Genomic DNA, 19,057 nt, shown 5'->3' with positions numbered 1-19,057 from the left:
TATTAGCATATGTTTTATCTTGCAGCTTTTTCATGGCCTTCGTCCTCTCCGGGTTTGTTTGTTTATGGCAAATTCTTTCTTTCTGTTCCATTTTCTGTGACCTGCCTCATTCCACTTGCTGATTCTCCATCTCTCTGTCTTTGCTGAATGGGACATCTTTCCCCACTGCCCTCTTTCAATCTATAAGTTTCTATTGTTTGCTTTTTCTCTTTGCCTCTAACCTGCCCCCTGACCCAGACAACCCAGTGAACTTTCCCTGAACCAAGGCTGCCTGTGCTTGTGCGCTGCCTGGGAGCATCCGAAGTGCCTCTGGCAGCAGCATCTTTGTCTTGGTGGAGGTGTGCAATGTGTGGGCAGCTCCAGCGGGTGCCTGGGGGCATGCTGGTGAGTCCCCTGCCTGCCAGCGGAACCTGGCCCAGCAGAGTGCCTGCTTGGCTTCTCTGCGTCCCACGACAAAGGATTTTGGCCAAGAAAAAGTCTGCTTGTCCTTTGTCCTTTATCATTTTTGGGGACAGGGTGGCAGAAAAGGATCCTCAGGGAATCAGCCTGAGCTTTCAAGCTCAATGATAATTTATCACGTTCCACGTTAGTTTTTGTATCACGTGTACTTTGACCACAGCTCCCTTGTTCTCCCTCTCCTGTTTTGTAACCTGTTTTAAGCCTATGGGTAATAACTTTACATTAGGATTATAAGCTTTTATTTTGTTTCTAAAGCACTTAAGCCAGTGAGGTCTTAAGGCTTGACTTCAGGCTTTTAGGTATGGTTCCAACAAATGCTGCTTCAGTGTTTGATAGCTTTCTGAGTCAGAATCACAGCTGCTTCAAGATGTCAGTTTTTTGTCCTTTCCTTAAAAAGCTGACTGGGTCATAAAGAGGAAAAATACCGAGAGAAACATTCTAGATCATCTTAAAAAGATAAAAGACTTGTTTATAAAACAAAAACTGCTATCACACCCACTTCTGGAAAGTTTGTGACCTCTTCTTCTTCTAGCACTGTTGTTGGGAAGTCCAGGAGCAGAACAGCAGCTCCTGTTTCTGTTTGTCATCGCTGTGAGTGAATGCCTCATCATTTTGTTAATGCACTCTTTGCTGTATCCAGCTTCACCATGGCATTTCTCACTGCGGTCTTACTGCACAAAATAGGCTACAAAAGTTTGGCTTTACCTGGGGAGTGGGATGGCTGGTCCTTTGACGTCAGCTGGGTTTTGGTCTCCCTTTGGGAGCAGCTGACGATGTTGGTTTTGCTGGGGAAGCTTTGGCCACTGCTGATACCCACGGAGGGTATGGGACGTGAAGGCTGGGATGTGAGCGAAGGTCTGGTCACAGGACCCTGTACAAACCTTTGTTTTGTGTGGGATACCCACAGAGTCTGCTGCAGCACAATGTGTTTCTCTTTTATTTTGGTTCAGGCCAGGAGGTGAGCACGGTGGTGGGAGGTAATTTGAGTTTGCAGAGTCCCTGGGGAAAGATGGCTAATCGGACTTGAATTGCTGCGTGCTGGCGACAAGTGGTGTGTGTGTGTGAACAGGACAGATCAGCTGACGTGTGTGAACTTGTTCATGAGACTGGGCCTGGACAGAGGAGAGAGCTTCAGAAGTGGTTGCTGGGTGGTGGCATCGAGTGATTTTGTTACACTGCTTTGATTGAACCCAGCTGCCCACCCTTAGGCTGCATCTGCCCAGTTGCTGGCAGCCTCTGCGGGGAGGCACAGAGCACTCAGTAGGAATGAAATGCTAAAGAGAAAATGTTCTCCTTCCTTTTCCCTCTCCTCTTGTGTCACCTCCGTTTAGGAGTGTTTGAGCAGAGGATTCGAGAATCATCTAGAAGTTCAGAGAATAGCTCCATGTTAGTAGAACAAACTTCTCTGCCAATTTTAATGGACCACTAGAGTATTTTTTTTTTCTACACTAAATTAAAAATTAAAATAGGTGATTCATTATACAGTCAGGTGTAAAATTAACCACTTTCTTTACTGCCTGCTTTTAAAGGTCCTTGCCCTCTTTAAATAGTGGTCTACTGTCATGCTACTGTCCCGGCGTGGTCTGTGACCTAGGCTTTCTCCTTCTTCTAGCTGCAGCCTCAGAAGAAAGCCTGCCCTTCAAAACTGGGAACAGTTTAATCATCTGATTTCTGTACTCCGGGCCCCTCTCCCATGCTGTCCTGGCTTTGCTGTCCCGGGCAGACCCCGCAGCACTGTGATGGTCAGTGCTGGGGCATACCCGGCCCCACGGGCAGCCCAGCCTCCTGCACCAGCGGCTGCGTGAGCCCAGGGTTAGAAGTGGCCTCGCCACAAAGATGCTACAGTCGTGGCATCAACCCGCCAGCCGTTGTTCGGAACAACTGGGCAGCGAAGAGCCTCTTTTCACAGGGCAGGAATGCGAGGCATGTCTGTGTTACAGTTATTTTAAAAACAAAGATGACACTGTCACTTAAAATTAGGCTGGTTTGGATGTGCTCAGACTCCTGGTTCATCGGTAGACGTTGGGAGGAGGAAGGGCGGGTGCGCTCGCAGGAGAGAGGGAGAGCGAGAAGCTGGCTGGGCTCCAGCACAGAGAGCTGGCGGAGGAGGATGTGCAAGTTGTTGCTCAAGCATCCTAGAAAACTTACGGGAAGCTGTTAAACTAGCAGAAATTTTCGCTTTTAATCAGTCACTTGAGTGATCTGAATATATCTGCCCCACTGGACTTGCTTAAAAACACTGTGAAGCTTTAAGCGCCTCAGTTATTCCAAAAATGTATTTTTCTAAACCAGTTGACCTTTAGTTACATTGTTCTAGAGGCTACTGTATAGCTAACGTGCTTTGTGCCCTGTTGCTTCCACCTCCCCTCCCCTCTTTTTTTTTTTTGTTTAATTTCCAAACTATCTGCTGCTCGATTTCCTTTTAACCTGCAGACACGGAAGGCTGGCGGTGTGACCCAGGTAGTTTTTTCCTGGGCTGACCCAGGTAATTTTTTCCTGAGGTGACAAACACGGCGGGTTATATAACCGAGCTGAGCTAAGCAGTCCAGATGGCTGGCGGGTAGCCCGGTCGGCTTCGGCTTTGGAGGCTCTTGGGAATGCCTGCACTTGTAATAAAACGTGGCTTGTTTTTAATTAGAACCATCACTTAGTTCAGCGCGGAGGCGCACAAGAGCAAGACCCGCGTAGAGGATTCAGGCCCCCAGATGCTTCACTTTGATAGATGTTTTTTTTGCTTTTAATCAAACTCAGGCATCGGTGTGAGCTCTGAGCTGAGATTTGTGCTGGGAGAAGGGAGGGGGAGGGAGAAGGGAAGCGCGGTGGGGCGGTAGCTCTGACTGCAACGCGTTAGTTCAGCGTCGAACAGTAGGTTGGGAGGGAAGGAAGGAAGGAAGGAAGGAGCTGCCAGGGACCCTAGGCCACCCTCTTCCAAATGAACAGCCCTCGTTTGAATGACATAAACCAGCATTTCGCAGCAGGTTTCTGCTGCCCTGCCAAGTCTTCCACTTTGGAAGCAAGGCGTGTTTTTTCCCTCCCTTCCCCCTGCAGGGAGGTTTGCAGTGATGTGGGCTGGGAGAGATCTGACTCCTATCTATATCGTTCTGGCTCAGAGAGCAAGGAGGGTTATTTCTAGCCACAACACAGTGTAGTCTAGCTCTGAAAATCCTGCTTGTAGTATGAAAACCTGGCTCTCGGACAAAAATAGAACAGGGTTGATAAGGCAGAGCCAGAAACAAGGGCTGATTTCATCAAGGTTGCCAGGTGTCCTGCTTTTAACAAGGAAATATGCCTTTTTGTACATGAGCCTTCCTGCTCTGTGCTCTGCTGGCATCCTGCTGCTGGGCTGTGTCCCAGCATAGCAGCTCCTCTGCAGTGTGCCAAGCTCGCTCGGGTGTCAGGTGCGGAGGATCCTGCCTGGCGTGGCATGGGCCTGTGCTAATCCTTCTTTTTTCTCTCTCTCTTCCTTCCTTTTCCCCCATTACCTGCTATTGCGGGAGTCGGGTACGAGGAATCTTCCCCCTCCAGGCATGCCCGAACTGTCTCATGAAGGGAGCCCCGGGTGCCTGGGGGCTCTGACCCAGCCCTGGGCAATCCTGAGCCCGCTGTGGGAGATAGGATAGTAGACTGTAGACTGCCCGTCTTCATGAAGGCTGGTCTTAGCAGTAAGATGGAGAAGACGAGACAGAAATGCTATCCTAGGCACATGAGCGTAAAAGTGAGCAATAACGTGCCTGGCCAGAAGAAATGGACAACCCCACAGACTGGCCTTTCTCAGAAGTCCGTGAAACTCCTTGAATCCGACAGCAGTTTGAGGACGTGAGTAGATAACTCATGCTGTTCGCAATCAGGGAAAATGTGCCATCCTTATTAGACTAAAATTAGGCTTGAAAATGCTATTTTATCACTTTCTTTTTCTCTTGAGTTGCTGTGAAATAATGGAGTATTTGGCAACAAAAACAGTAAAAACAAAGTAATGCCTTATCTTCTAAGCTGAATATGTGCTAAATAATTCTCAGAGGTTTTACTCTCTTGAAATCATTTTGAGTTACCCAAGATCTCCATGTAAAACCAGTTTGTAACTTATAGTGTCTCCACTATAGTTCGTCGGAGGAGGGTTTTGTGTGCTACCACAGCTTTAAGGGAATGCTGGAGTTGGTCTTCTCTGGTCTTTTCCTGAGAGCGCCTGAGCACTGTGCAACATCCCAGAGGCTTTTTTGTCCAGGCATTTTCATAAGCCTTTTCCTCAATGGTTGCTGCTTCTCAGGCTTTCAGCTCTTTGTGAGGGATTTGGAATAAATTCTCTAGGGCTGAGCTCGATGCACTTCAGTTTCCATTATGCTCTGAAGAGGATGTAGACCTTAGAGTCTGGCCTGTGGGAAAGTGATCAGGTGCTTCATTAGCGTCCAAGTGAGAGGCTAGGAGGAAAGACTTCCAAGCAGATCGTCGGAGCACTCTGTTGCAGGGCCATTGAACGGGTGGACAAAGGGGTGGGCAGGAGTTCCAGCACCAGGTTCCCACTGTGGGGCTGAGCAACCCCTGGTGCAGCGGCTGCTTCGTGGCTTGGGGGACTGCAGGCACCACCCTGCGCCGTCCTAATGTCTACACCATGTACTTTGACCTAGGTCTTGTCTGAGTAAATTCGAGCTGGACTCCAGCCTGTATGCTGTTTTTTTCCAACTATTTCCCCTGATCATTTATTAAAAGATTCCAAAAATGTCTGCGGTTCTCCTGTCCGTGTCTTCAAAACCTGTCCTTGGGTGGCTGGCAAGCCAGCTGGACTACCAATTCTGAGGGAACATAATGATTTCTATTTATACATTTTTGGCCTCTTCGTCTTCTGAACTCGAAGTTGAAAAACTCGTTTATGGTTGTTCTGAGGATTTCTGAATATGAATCACAAGGAAATTGCATAACGTTGCAGCATTTCCTTCTATTGCTCATGGCTTTGCAAACACTGCGCTCCTCCAGGGAGACCAAGGAAATCTGGCAGGACTGGCCAATTTTGACAGTAAGTTTTAGTCTAAATACAAAGTCTAGGTTGAAGAGTAGGTGCCAGTACTAGTCCAGGAGTTGGACTTGATGATCCTTATGGGTCCCTTCCAACTCAGGATATTCTATGATTCTGTGATTCTAAAAGGAGTGTAAGGAGGCATCTTCCAGGCCAGGACACGGTCTAGGTAACTGAAATGATGGTTTCCTTCTCCAGTGGAGATCCCTCTGTCTGTGACTGCAAAACATGACAGCTGACATTACTGTTGGTTAAAGATTTCTATAAATTTCATCTACCTCCCGCCTCTGAGAAGCTAGACAGTTCTTTCACCTGGTTTTCAGCCATTTAGGCAGAATCTTGCTCCAGTGTTTGAACCTGACAGATTTGCAGAACTGTGCCTGAACACTGTGCAGCCTCTTAAGTGTTACAGCTTTGGTTGGGCCAGTTTGAATTTTAAGTAAAAACCCATTTTGTGTATGGAATGGAGTTGTTTTGTAGAAAGGATGTGTGCAAACATGCAATTGCCATATGAAAGCATAGTTAATTTATCATGGAGGTTAATAGACATCATGGCCAAACCAGTGTGAAATCTGAAATGAGGAAATAAACATAAAATTACTCAACATCTCCTGTTCTTCGTTCCCCTTCCAAAACCCATTTACTTCTTTTTTTCCTTTTCTTTGCCCACAATGTAGTTTCACCCTAAAAAACCTACGGGCAGTCAGTTGTTAGCTGTTAGCTCTTTGCATGCTCACATGTGCCTTTTTTTAGGATCAGGTTGTAAAAACTGGAGAATTAGGTTCATAGAACCTAAAAGCCTCTGCTTTACTTACAGGTCAGTCTCAGAATTTTTCAAAATTACATTGGAAAGGTGGCTTAGGGGGAGGCCTTGTTTAAGCCTCCAAATAGCCATGACTGCTGAAATTAAGCAAGCAGTAGCTTCCACTAAGAAAGATACAAACCGATTTTGTTTGAGATATTTGACCATCTACAGTATGAATTTAGAAGACTAAATTCAAGGCTTCAAGCAAATTCTGTATTAGGTTAATAAATATTTTTTCTATTAACATCACCTCTGAAACTTCCTGGTAAAGATAGTTTGGCTCTGATGATATGATCAAATGGGAATAATTAGCAAGAGAATGACTTTTAAAGCGAGCGAAGCGCCGCAGGGTAGGGATTTGTCTCCAAGTTAGTCACTAGCCGCAGTTCTGTGAGTTTTATAACTAAGTATTCCCACACGCGATACGCGGCGCATCAGCCCTTCACCTCCGAGCAAATGCTTTTTCGTATAGCAAAAGTTTTTTTATAAAATATAATGATTGTCTTGGAAAAGGAAAGGACGTTACAGAATTGGGGCTTGGTTACAACTTTGATGTTGTCGTGTGGTGTCAACGCATTACCGCAGTGGCTAAAAGGTTTGTCCTTAGCAAGATGGGTGTAGGACGACGGTACCTTCTTGTTTTATGGTTGCACAGCTGACCTCTGTGTGAAATTTCCTTTATGCCGTGTGCATACTTTGCAGTTAATGGCATAAGCATATTGCGTTTCCTTGTCTGTCCTCTCTCTTTTTTTAAAGAACAGTCTCTGATGATTAATAACATCTCTGTGGTTTCATTTAACCAAATTGGAAGAACGAATATGCAGGCAGACACATTTTCTTCTGCGGCTGATGCGCTGCGTGCCGTAACTCAGAGCTGCGTGACCGTGCTTGAGGCCTGGGCAGCAGAGGAAGCCGTCGGGAGAAGGACAGCGGACGACGAAGCCGTGCTGGGAAGCGCGTCAGGTGCCAGAGCAAGGGGCTGAAACCTGCGTGGACCCAGAAAAATGGAAAATACTTGATGTCCCAAGCACAGGAGCTGGTGCACGCTCAGCAAGGGCAGGTGGCTGGGCCGGGGCCGCAGTCCCGGGCAGAGCAGGATGCTGACAGCCGGGGCCTTGGGGACAGTGACCTGCTGCAGCCGGCAGACGAAGCTGTGGGGTCCCAGCCGCCCTTTGCTGTGGGCTGCTGCGGTCAGCCTGGGCACAGGGCAGGGCTCCAAGTGCCAGCGGGGTCCCCAGGGAGGGCCGTGCGCTCTGCGAGCCTCTGGTGAGCTGGAGTTAGCTGAGCTCTGCCTGCTCCTTCAGCAGGTCCTCGGGGGTGGAAGCGGAGCTGGAGAGAAGCGTTATTAGAGAAAGCTGACTTCGTGGCCAGGGCTGCGAGGCTGCGCTGCTGGCGGAGGAGCCTGCTGTGTATTTCCTTCCCTCTTTTCACTTATTTTTATTTTCTTGGTACAAACACTGTTCCTGGAGGAAAGCTCACTTGCTGACTGGCTGCGTTTGCTGCTGGTTCATCCCCCAGTTTCCAGATGTGGGAGGATGGGCTTTTCTCCTGCAAATCTCCACTTTGCCTTCTGCTGCGTAGCTGGGCCCCCTGGGAGCGGGAGAGGGAAGGTGCTCCTTGGGAAACCTCGCAGGAGGGGGGGATCTAGCACGGTGGGGTCAGTCTACGCCTGTACCCTGGTTTCGAGCCGGTCGGTAGGATTTGTGGCTGCAGGGGCGCTCCCTGGGTCACGGAGCCTGTGAGTGCCTGCCGCCCCCCGGCTGGCACGTGGCATCGAGGGTTAAAAATAAACCTGTGGGAGATATCTGAACAGAAAGATGTCTTTAACGCTGACGGAGTTTCCTCATTCGGCTCGCGGTCCTGACTGGCACGTGCAGCTGGAGCGGGAGCTGCTCCAGCCCGCCTTGGCACCGCAGGGGTGGAGCTGCAGCCTCGTGGTGCTGGCTGCGGCCGAGAGGCAGGGGAGCGCAGGAACACCGTGGGCTTTTGTCGAGCTCCGAGGAAGGCGTCTGGTTAAGTGACTTCACAGTGAGAGTGCAGAAGCGCCGTGTGGCACACGGCCTTTCGGGGGTTGCTTTGGGGGGGGTGAGGGGCCGTTGGGTTGGAGCCGCTGCTGGGGCACCCGCAGCTCAGCAGCGCCTGTCCGGCCACGGCTGGCAGCGTTCCCGAGGGCAGGATCCTCTCCCCTTCCTGGCCTCTGCTTCTGCCGGAGTTGTGGGGCACATCCCGGCCGTGGCAGCCCCGCTGGAAGCACCCGGGGCAGCTCGTGCATCCCCTGGCCTCGGCGTTCGTTCGTGCCTGCGGTGCGAAGGGCCGGGAGCCGCCTGACGGCAGAGGAGGGCCTCTCCTCCTGCCGCTGCCCTCGAGGGCGATGTGTGGTCGCTGCTGCCTGGCGTGTTGCTATCAACATCGCCGCCCGTGGAAACTTTCCTTCCCCGCTTGCTATTTCTGGCTGCAGCATGTGATTAAATCAGTTCCCTGAGCTTCGGTCCCTGTGGAAGGGGGCTCCCAGCTTTGTTCCCTGGGAGAGGAAGGGTGTGCACGCCCGTGGCTTTGTTTAACGGCCCACACAGGCTTTTTTCCTGTTCTGATGGATGCTGCCACACTCAGCTCCAGCTTGTGATGCTGACCGAGTGCCATGTGTTTTTGTTTCAGCTCTGGGTTGATGAAGGACTTTTTTTTTGGTTTAAACATCTTCATCTATTGAGCTAGAGAACTACAACCTGTTTGGGTCTGAAGGCTGATCTCCTTACAGCTTTTCATTGTGCTAGGTTTTTAAATCATGCTTAAACTGTGATTAAAACCTTCTGCTGTCATTTCCCCCTTTTTCTTGTAACCCATTGAAGCTCTGCTTTAATCTAAAGTAGCCAAGCTTTAACAGGGGTCAGGGCAGGAGGAAGAGCACTGGTATTTGGAGACAGGAGTCTTGGGATGAAGTCACAGCATTGCCTCTGAGGGTGGCTCATCCTGCTGCATTTCACTTCCTCCCTGAACTCATGTTCCTTCTCCTCTCTTACTCTTTGCCTGACTCATTTATTCATTGTAAGTGCATGTGAGTGAGGAAGGCTGCTCCTGGCCTGAGGAGCGCCTGCCAGATGTTACTGCAGTGCTCACGACACGAAGGGAGCTGCCTGCTTTGCTCCAAGTTTTATAGCCTTTACGTGTTTGAGAAGAGCAAGGAAGAGAGGAATGCCCATCTCTGTTTGCTTTTAAAGCCCGTTTAGTTTCCATTCCCACCTATTCTGTCCCATTTGCATTCCCTCTTTTCGAGAAGTGTTCTGGGTGTTGTTTCAGCACAGCCCCAGGGCTGGGGCAGCCTGCTGGCGAAGTCTCTGCTGGCCCTGGGACCTCGCTGGTGGGGCCGGGGCAGGTGCTCCAAAAGCTGCCACCGGCGGGTGGCACGAGGTGGGTCCGCGGTCCCGTCCCAGCTGGAGCCAGGTCTTCATAAGGCTTTCTTCTTGTGTTTTCCAGGTCTACAACTCGAACAAGGACAACCAAAGCGAAGGCAGTAAGTATCCCTTTCTAAGCAGGGCCCCTGAGAAATGTCTGTGCCTTGCAGTTCGCAGCCCCGGTGGGGAGGCTGGGCTGCTGGCGGCGGTGACACCGGGACGGGGTGATGGGGGTGAGCTTGGGGACTGCAGGGTGGCCCCGGGAGAGAGCCATCCAGCTGGGGATGGGCACAGAGGTGGGGTGGCAGGGCCCATGGTCACGGAGAGCGGGGTCGGGCGGTTCCCTCGCTCCCCAGGTGCCAGCATCCCTCGGGGCCGGTTCCTTTCATGCGTTGGAGCAAACGGTGCAGGTGGCAGCTTGCAGTGACCAACTTGCCGTGCTGCGCCAGAACCTGGAGAACACACTTGCTTTTTCCAAGGGGGAACTGGAACACAGTGTAAGGACTACAGAGGTCCCACCGAGTCAGCATCGTCACCAACAACCCCTTGAAAGAATAGGCTGTTTTTATTGTAGTTCAGGCAAAGACTTGAGTCAAGAAAGCATTTGTTTCTCTTAGAGGAGCAGTGGCACTGAGTCCCAGCTCTCATGCCCTTTGGTTCAAAACGCGTAGCTTGCCCATTTCCCCGAACTGCCGTACCTGCGATGCTCGGAGCTGATCCTTCCTTCCTTCCCCAAGTCATCGGTCACGCAGGAGCCCGGCCCGCGCTGATGGACAGTAATCAGCCCATTTTTGTGCTGCCTCAGACAGGGCATTTTCATCTTGAGTAGAAGCATTTTTCTCACAATAATAGGTATAATTTGCAGGTAATTTTCCTTGTGTCCATTTTCGGCCCTTGCATGAAGCAGTCTCTTCCTCATTTCTGCTCTCTGCGATGTGGCTTCTCCCCTCCACGTTGGTCTCCCACGTTGTCCTCGTGGTGGTGGGGACCCAAGTGAACCTCGCAGTTACACACCGGGCTCAGCCTGGGAAGGGCAGCACAGACAATGCCCTAGCCAAACATGAAGCCTGCCTGGAACAGCTCAGTGTTTTCTCCATTTTACAGTGGACCAAAATAAGTTTTTTAGGGATAGAGAACGGGACTTACTCAGCTCTGTCCTGCTCTGGCCATTAATTGCCGCCGCTCTGTGTGTTCCTTGTGCACGGCCCCTGGCTGTGCTAGGACAGCGTGTGTCGATTTGGCTCAGAAGCTGTTTAAAATAACTATTTTCTAAACTTCATTGAGGGGTGATGCAAAAGCAGGGAAAACATTTGGGTTGGGGGTGGGGAGGAAGGATCACTGAAGCAATTACTGCTTCTGAAAGAAGTGCTTGTCAAACTGTGACCTTTCCATCTTACGTGCCGTCAGCCAGCAATCCTCGTGGCGCTGGTGACTTAGGCTGGAGTCATCCTGCAGGGTGCTGGCGGCTCTTGGATAAATGGGAACAGCTCGAGTCGGATGCGTGCGTGGCTTTCCCAGGGTCATTGTGTTGTCTAATCCTGGTTTTCAGCTGCCAGGCTTGCAGCAGATCCTGTGTAGGGGCTCCTAAATGCCTGCTTAGGGTTTCCTTAGGTAAGGGCTGCCTGCTGCGGCCGCTGCGGGCATGGAGGTTGTTTTCCTGGGTCAGTCTGGGACGGGTGCTTGTGCTGGAGGGGCATTGGCACCCTGTGGGGTGCTGAGCTGGTGGCACTGCCATCAGCAGGAGGGCCCCGTGCCCTGTGCCCAGCCGGGCAGCCCCGCGGTGCTTCCTTCGGCTGGCGCGGCCGCGTTGCATTGCCGGCCCTGGCGGCTGGGCGTGCTGGAGGCTGGCGGCTCTGAGGAGAAAGCCCGTTTGTCCCGGGCTGGGGCAGCCTCTCCCCGTGCCTCCTGTGCCAGGTCCTGGCCTGGCGCTGGGCTTCCCGTGCGGCTTTGGGGAGCCGTCTGTTCACCGCGCTGGGGGGGAGTGCTGTGCTGTGCCGCGCTCCGGAGCAGATCAGCCTTTGGCAAAGGGCAGCGAGACTTTGACAAATGCCCAAGTGCCAAGTTTCTCCCCGCTCCTCTTCACCAGATGAGTACGAAGATGAGATTTAATCAGCTGAGGAGGCTGTGGCGAAGTTGCTCGTGTTTCAGTGTCTTTTCCGTGTTGATTTTCACCTTAAAAATGAGAGCAATCCCAATTTTGTGCTGGGGAGACCCTACCCACCAGCCCTGCGTTGCAGGGTGTGTTGGGACCCCAAAATGAAGGCTGCTTACGTAGCCGTGCTCCTACGCGGTCTGGTGGCAATTATTTTCACATACGCCTCTCGCTGGGCTGCTGCTGGTATGTTCAGACATCTGACTCTGCTTTAGCACTCATTAAAACCATGTCTGTAGCGAGCCGCTTGCCTCACGAGCTACACTTCAAATTGATTTGGAGGCTGGCTTCGTGCCACGGAGCCCTTGATACAGGAGCTTCCTATAAGGACTTGAAATGAGTGCAATGATTGAATGGAGTCCGGATGCTATTCTTGACCCTGAAAACCTATATAACTCTGCTTCCTGCTCGTACTTATGGTAGTCTGAAAGAGATTCAGAGCACTATAGTGAGGTCTGCTTTTTGGCCACTGTCTAATTTTACAGAGCTTTTGGATTTTACATCCTGCTGTGTGGCCAGATGGCCATCAGCCTGCCGGGTGGTTTATCTTAATCTTCTTTGGGAGCTGGGAGGAAGCAGTGCAGAGTGCTGGGGGGGAGCAGGTATCAGTGAACCGCTAGAGCTGGATGAATTTAGATGCACTGGTTCGCAAACCAAGAGGGCTTGCTCTGCTCTGTGGAAACAAATCCTCTAGGCTGTTTTGTGCTTTGCCATGCAATATGCACAAAGAACTCCTCTCCCTTCTGCTCCCCACCGTTTTCCCCTCCTTGTTTCATATCCACTTGGTTGCCCATCTAGCTCAGGACCCCATCAAAGGCTGTCTTTATTTGCACAAGCTCTTTGCAGGCCTTGAGTCCTGTGAGTGCCCTGGCGGCGCCCTGCGGTCCTCCCCGCGGCTTGGCAGCTCTGGCAGCTCTCTGCTAGTTTGAGACCTGAGCTAAGGCTGAAAACTTTTCTCTCTGGTCTTCACTTCTTATTTTCTCTCTCTCTCCGCGGCTCTTAATACCACAGTAGTCTTTGAAAGAGCTCATGATCATCATCATCATCACTGCACTTTGTTATATGGCACGGACGTGTGGTGGGGTGTGCAGAAGAGCCCGTGCTGACCTTGCATTGCCGTGACCGACGCGTACACATCTGGAGTCAGCAAGGTTGCCTGAGGCTAAACAGGGCTGACTGTCTTCTTGCCCCCTTACCGATGCTCTGATATGCCATATCAGCGTAAAGTAGAAGCATTAATGGATTAAATAGAAATAATCTTGTAGGCAAAAATAGAACAGGATGAGACCAGCTCAGTAGCACTAGAAATGTGATGCCACATGAAGGTCAGATCAGTACGTGTGTGTGCGTGCAACAGCTGTAGCACAATCTGCATCACCTTTGCTAACGTAGAAGATTTCTGCTAGGTTGCAGTGTGAATGCCGCCTCTCAGCTGTGCGCTGGAATGCTGGTCTTGTGTGAGCAGCCCGTGGTGTGCACCTCGGGCTGGAGGCTGGGTTTGGCATCTGTCCCCTGGGGAATGGGAGCCTGTAGGGACAGAAAACATGCAGGAGGAAGGGCTGTAGGCTTTGCCCCTACAGCGTGTTTGGGTGCATGAACAGAGTGACATACTGCCTCTGCTGAGAAAAGGCACTGTGAATCCACTACCTCCAATGACTGAGAGGCACTTTAAAATATATAGGAGGGGAATTAGGGCTGCCTGTTGTGCAGAGTGGAGATTGGCCGTGCTTCTCTGTGGCAGATCTGAGAGTTTGCTCTTCGCTGCTGCCTTCCCTTTTTTGTTCCCTGGCCGCAGCTGATGGGAGGAGGCAGCTCCACGAGGGTTTAAATCTGAGCGTGGGCTGCGGGGTCCTGTCCCTGCTGTCCACACCTGCCTGCATCTGCTTTGCTCTAGTGGTGGTGCCGAATGGAAGCTCGGGGCTGCCCATAGTTTCGCTGCCGGGGTGAGCGGAGCGAGCGTGAGGATCGGGAGCGCAGCAGATACAAATCTGCCTTTGATCTGTGCTGGTGCAGTACTGAATCATTGGGTAAATGAATGAGATAAAGAGAAGCTGCTTCTGTGAGAGGGGAAAATCAAGCTTTTATGATGCTCATTAAAAGTTAAATTTAAGGATGAATAAAGGCACTTTGGATATTTAATCAGATATTATTTCTGGATATAACTACTGCAAATAAATCCCTGACCTTTCCTGATCCAGAGCTCAGCAACGAGTTGAAGAGCTTATTCATCTACTTGGGAGGATTATGCTCAGTCATTTCCATCCGGAGGGACTGCTCCTGATGCTTAGCGCTGCTACTACCGAGCACCACCGGGAGGTGCAGGCTAACCTCCTGCTCAGCCCCCGCGTGCCGGGCTGTGAGAGGGGCACACGGGGAGGAGGCCTGGTGCTTGTAAGGGTCTTGTGCTCAAATCCAAGCGTGCTGGGGACCGAGTGAAAACTGCTGGTCCACAGGGATGGCTGGCACTTGAAGTGTGTGGTAGAGAGCCTGAAATGGCAAGCTGTATTGGCTGGACAGCACCGTGCAGGGACAGCAAAAGACCAGGGTTAGTAGACTAAGCCAACTTAAGCCCTGCTGCACTCTCTCTGCCTGTACAGTTTCCACCCCACAGTTGCTGGCTCCTCAAGTACCCCCACGGTTGTGGATTTCGGTAATCTAGGGTGCTGTAGTGTTGTATTGCTGTTCGGGGGTGTGTTGACTTCTTGTTGTGTCTGTGCTTGCAGCGCGGCTGGGAGCTGTGCTGGGGAGCCCTGCAGGTGCCCAGCGAAGCACCCCGGAGCTCCGGGATGTTTGCACATCCTGCGGCACAGGCATCCTCTGGCCTGTGCGCTTATGTTGGCTCGGTGCTCCAGTGTTCTTGCCCAGAAAAATACCATAGAGCTGTTTTACTGTCTCAGGTTTTTGTGCCATTCGTCAGGCCAGTAACAATGCCGGCAGAGAACATGAAACGAGTGATTAGTAAGGGATGGCACCATGCAAGCCACAGGCAGCCAGCAAACTGGCAGCTTCTTGTGAACCAGCAGTGAATCCGTGCTCCAATAAATGATGTGAGCGGGGAGAATGACAGGAATAAAATCACTTGTGCCCTGCCGTGAGGACACTGCCAGCCCCGGCCTCTCCTCCGTTTCTGTTGGGCTCCAGACAAGCTGTGGTGTCACATCTCTACCAACACGACATCCCCTTGTGTCCAGTTCATGGGGAGTGGGTCCCCGGTGGGTTCCCCAACCCTCCGAGGGACTTCTGCCCTGCGCAAGGTTGCCCAGACCATTGTCTAGGGGGAAGTAATTTTTCTTGACAAATTACTGCCTGTGGGCGGTGTTTTCCACACAGCAGTAGAGAGCAGATGAGGACGAAATCTCCTTCCAGCAAGTATTTGTATCCATTTGTACCCCTGAAAATTAAACAGGAAAACCTGCAATGGCATGAGTTAATTGGGTTTTACATTGCATTAACACGGATCTTTTAGATCTGACTCGCAGGCAGGGTGAGGTGCCTTCCAGACGTCCTAATTTGTCCTAAATAAATGTTTCACTTGTGCTAATAAAAGAAGGGGCAGTTCTTGAGCGGCGCCCATCTGCCCAGGAGGGAGGTCCGTGGGACGTGGTGCGTTACCTTCGTGCCATTGCATCACGGGGCAGGCAGGAGCGGCTGCCTGCAGCGGGGTGCAGGCACCTCGGGGTGCAGGGACCGGCCGTCCCAGGGCTGCTTCTCTGCTCCCCAGGGACAGGTCCCCTCCTGCTGGGCACAGAGGAGCAAAATCTGGTGTTGGACAGAGCAAAATCTGTTCCCATCGCCCAGCACCTATTGCTCTTCCACGTGCCATCTGTTCTCTCTGTTTTTACCTCCACGCTTTTGCCATTCTTTTGACTTCTGTACTCCATTTACCTTCACAGATAGCTATTGCTGCTCGTATCTACCTCCTCCTCTCTTTCACCTTTCTTTCCCAGTTCTTTTTAGCTGTCTCTTCTTTTTACTGGCACTTTTCAGTGCTCTAGCCTGTCATATGGTTTGTCCTTGAAAAAACTTTCATCTGCAGAAAAACGCCTCAAAAGCCACAGCAAGAAATGCAAGCCACTGAAATGCCTCTGCCCTGCTCCTCCAGGCAGCACATGGGAGCTCCATCCCATAACCCAAACCCGCAGGCTGTCCCGGCATGCGGTGGCCTCGAGGTGAAGCCACCTCTCCAGCAGGTCGGCGGTTCGGTTAGCTGGGTGGACAGTTCAGAGGATTTGTAGGAATTACCTGGCTCTGAGATGAAGCAGGCTGATTTGTGTGCTGCTTTCAAGGATTTGTCATGTCAAAATTATGATTCTGCTTTTTTTTTTTTTTCCAAGCAACCTAGTGTTTCCAGACAAAGGTCTCCTCAGGATACCTCACCTTGATCCTAAATTAATATTTTGACCAGCTATAGACATAAATCTCCAGCCTAGCCAGGGGCACTGCTGCTCGGCAAGACGTGGGCGGTGCGGGTTCAGAACAGTGCGGAGGCTGATGACGGATGAGCGCCGTGCGCTTGCTGCATTACACCTGGTGCAACTGCTGTACTCGTGCCTCTCCTCTCTGAACACCTACCTTATCTCCCTGTCCTTCCTCCCCCCATTTGAGCGGTGATACAGCCGTGCTTTGTGTGGCAGCGATGACAGCGGGATGAACGGCACGCTCGGTGTGAAACTGTCCCTCGGCTAGGTATTTATCACTTCTCTCTTCTCTTCCCTTTCAGCCGCCCAGTTGGATAATATCGGCTTCAGCATTATCAAGAAATGCATACATGCTGTTGAAACAAGAGGTAGAGCCGTTCACCAGATGGTCTTGTTTTGGGGGAAGGCCTTGCATCTGCTTGTAGCATAGCAATTGCTTACCTGCTCTTTTCCTGAACAGCAATGATTCATTAACCCTCCGAATCCCACATCTGATAACCACTTAATAGGCTCCCCCAAGTCCCTTTGCTGAGACATGCCTCGGGTTGGCAGCGGTTAAGCAAACACCAGAGACGGGGCTGAGTCAGGGAGCACTGTGCTGCCTGCGGTGTGGAGGGAGGGGAGGAAACCGCAGACGTCCCCAGAGCGTGCCCTCGTGCGGTGCCAGCACAAAGCCTGTCCTCTCCTGTGGGGCAGAAAGCAGGGATGCGTTTCAGTCCTTCCCCTCCCAAAGGCTGGGTGCATACAGACGGCTATCTTGTAGCGCCCGAGCCCCCTCGGGGTGCAGCCTGGGTCTTGTTCTCCATCGTTTCTGAGAGCCGATGCCTGCGCTTGCACAAATAGGTGAGAAGGAGGCATCGCAGGAACCTTTCGGCTCAGGAGGGTCCCAAAGTGGCAGTACTTCTGTCGGCGTTCTTTCTCTGGGGTCTTCATGCTGCCCCTAGGCATTGTAACATGCTGTGGGCCATTTAAACTTGATGCTTTCCCCTACAACACTTGCCGTGCAGAAGCTGCTGCCTAGAGTAAGGGAGCAACTGGGGGTCGCTGGGATCCTGCAGGAAGGGAAATCCCCTGAGATTTTCATGCTAGCCGCAACTTTCTGTAACATTCAGGCCGAGGTTTAAAAGCCATATGAGAGCAAATAAATTAAAAAACAACCCCCCACCCACAAAAGGAAACAAATGGGTAGATGAGTCCAAACAAAGCGACTGCAGTTATTAAGGAAAATTTAGAGAGCCTCAGCCTGGGAGGTTAGGCATCCCCCATCTGAGGGGCCTCGGGGGAAAGAGGGCATCCATCGCCAAGTCTTTGGATGCTGTAGCAAGTAGTTTGGCTCAAGGTCTTTTTCCAGGCCACATGTGAAGAACATGTAAAAGTCTTAAACCTCAGCCTGAAGAATTGGCACAGGAAGATTTCTTTCCCAAACTGCCTCTCTGTTATATGTTGAGTGCAGATCCTTCGTGGTACAACCGTGCTCCCTCACTGTTAGTGGGGTGGTGGCAAGGTGGCCTCGGGTCTTTGATTCCTGAGCTAACTGGGGGCATTACTTTTAATCAGTACATGAAAACCCTAACATCAAAACCCATTTTTACCCTCTTCTGTAATTTTGTATGTAGTTGATGAGAGGGTTTAATTATTGTTGCTATTAGGGAAGCTGAAGAAATGAAAGAAATGTTAGTAGCTCTTTTGACATTCTCCTAATAAACTCTTTATTTTTTCCAGGGATCAACGAGCAGGGGCTCTACCGAATCGTTGGAGTAAACTCTAGAGTTCAAAAGCTGTTGAGCATATTAATGGGTAAGTATCTCATATTTTGTTAAAGGCGAGTAGACTGTGCTGCTTTGAAGTCTTGCAAACCAAGAACAGAGGCTCTTGTCTGGGTACCTAATCGTGGTGACTGTGCTCTTAGGACCACATGCTGTTAGAGGCCGGGAGGTCCCAGGGCACCACTGGCAGGTTACAAAGGTAGGACTCATGTAGGACATTGCTCTGAAAGGTCTTCTGGTGCAGTCACTGGTGTCCCGCTCACATGCACTACAAATTTTGGCAGCCTTCCCTAATGCAACTCAAATCTTCAAAGAAATAACTGAAAGCTTTGGTTTTTAATCTCATACCTGCCACGTTGTTCCCAGAATATTTTTAAATTAATTTCTCTTCTGTTTTGCATGCTGCCTGTGGCTCTTCTTACTTTCCCCTTGGACCTTCCATGCCTGTTCTAACACAGTCTTGCACAGACATTTCAAGCATGCGTTCCCCTCATGCCTGAGGCATTGGGTCCTGCGGTTCTGGGTGCTCGGGAGGAGGGAAGGTGTCAGGTCACACTGTGGCAGAGCTTCGTGTTGGCCCCGGTGTGCAGCCATTCTCAGAAACCTCTCCCTGCCCCTGAGCTGATACGATGGCACGAGAGAGGCCGCAGTGCCTGCTGCAAGTGCCTTTGTGCTCTTACCCAGCATACCCCCAGGCCTCTGCTGAGCACAAAATGTGTAGGAGCAAACAGGTCTTGTGGCTGTCAGCAAGCTGTCGGTTGTTCCTGGTGCAGGGTAGGTCTGGGGCTGCTTTGGCTGACGGTTCCTGGCGTGTCCTTGTCAGTGGTGGCTGGTTTCCATCACCCCGGGACCCTGCAGAGCTCTTCGTTGGGTTGTGCTTGTGGGTCTGCATTGTAGAATCTGTAGCCTGACTCCCAGCCCAGCGTCAGTGTTAGCTATAGCCTAGTGGGTATACTTCAAAAGAAATGCGAGTCATTCCCTCTCCTGGCTCTGGTCTTTTCGCCACCTTTCCAGGCCTTGGCCTGTCCAGGAGAACCACCCCTGCTCCTTATGCCCTTGT

General features: G+C 51.2%; 1 protein-coding gene across 2 annotated transcripts in view; it reads left to right on the top strand.

Annotated features, from left to right (window-relative positions):
* The window catches only part of ARHGAP26 (Rho GTPase activating protein 26), a 132,054-nt gene that overhangs the window by 43,782 nt on the left and 69,215 nt on the right, over positions 1–19,057 (top strand). For both annotated transcript variants that reach the window (XM_035560602.2, XM_035560603.2), the window contains exons 12-14: positions 9,744–9,780; positions 16,534–16,599; positions 17,954–18,028. In XM_035560602.2, coding sequence (XP_035416495.1) covers positions 9,744–9,780; positions 16,534–16,599; positions 17,954–18,028 — 178 coding nt within the window. The remainder of the gene's footprint in view (positions 1–9,743; positions 9,781–16,533; positions 16,600–17,953; positions 18,029–19,057) is intronic.

The sequence above is a fragment of the Cygnus atratus genome, chromosome 14, assembly GCF_013377495.2.
Source record: "Cygnus atratus isolate AKBS03 ecotype Queensland, Australia chromosome 14, CAtr_DNAZoo_HiC_assembly, whole genome shotgun sequence".
Classification (NCBI taxonomy): Eukaryota; Metazoa; Chordata; class Aves; order Anseriformes; family Anatidae; genus Cygnus; species Cygnus atratus.
This window is presented reverse-complemented; position numbering and strand designations above follow the sequence as displayed.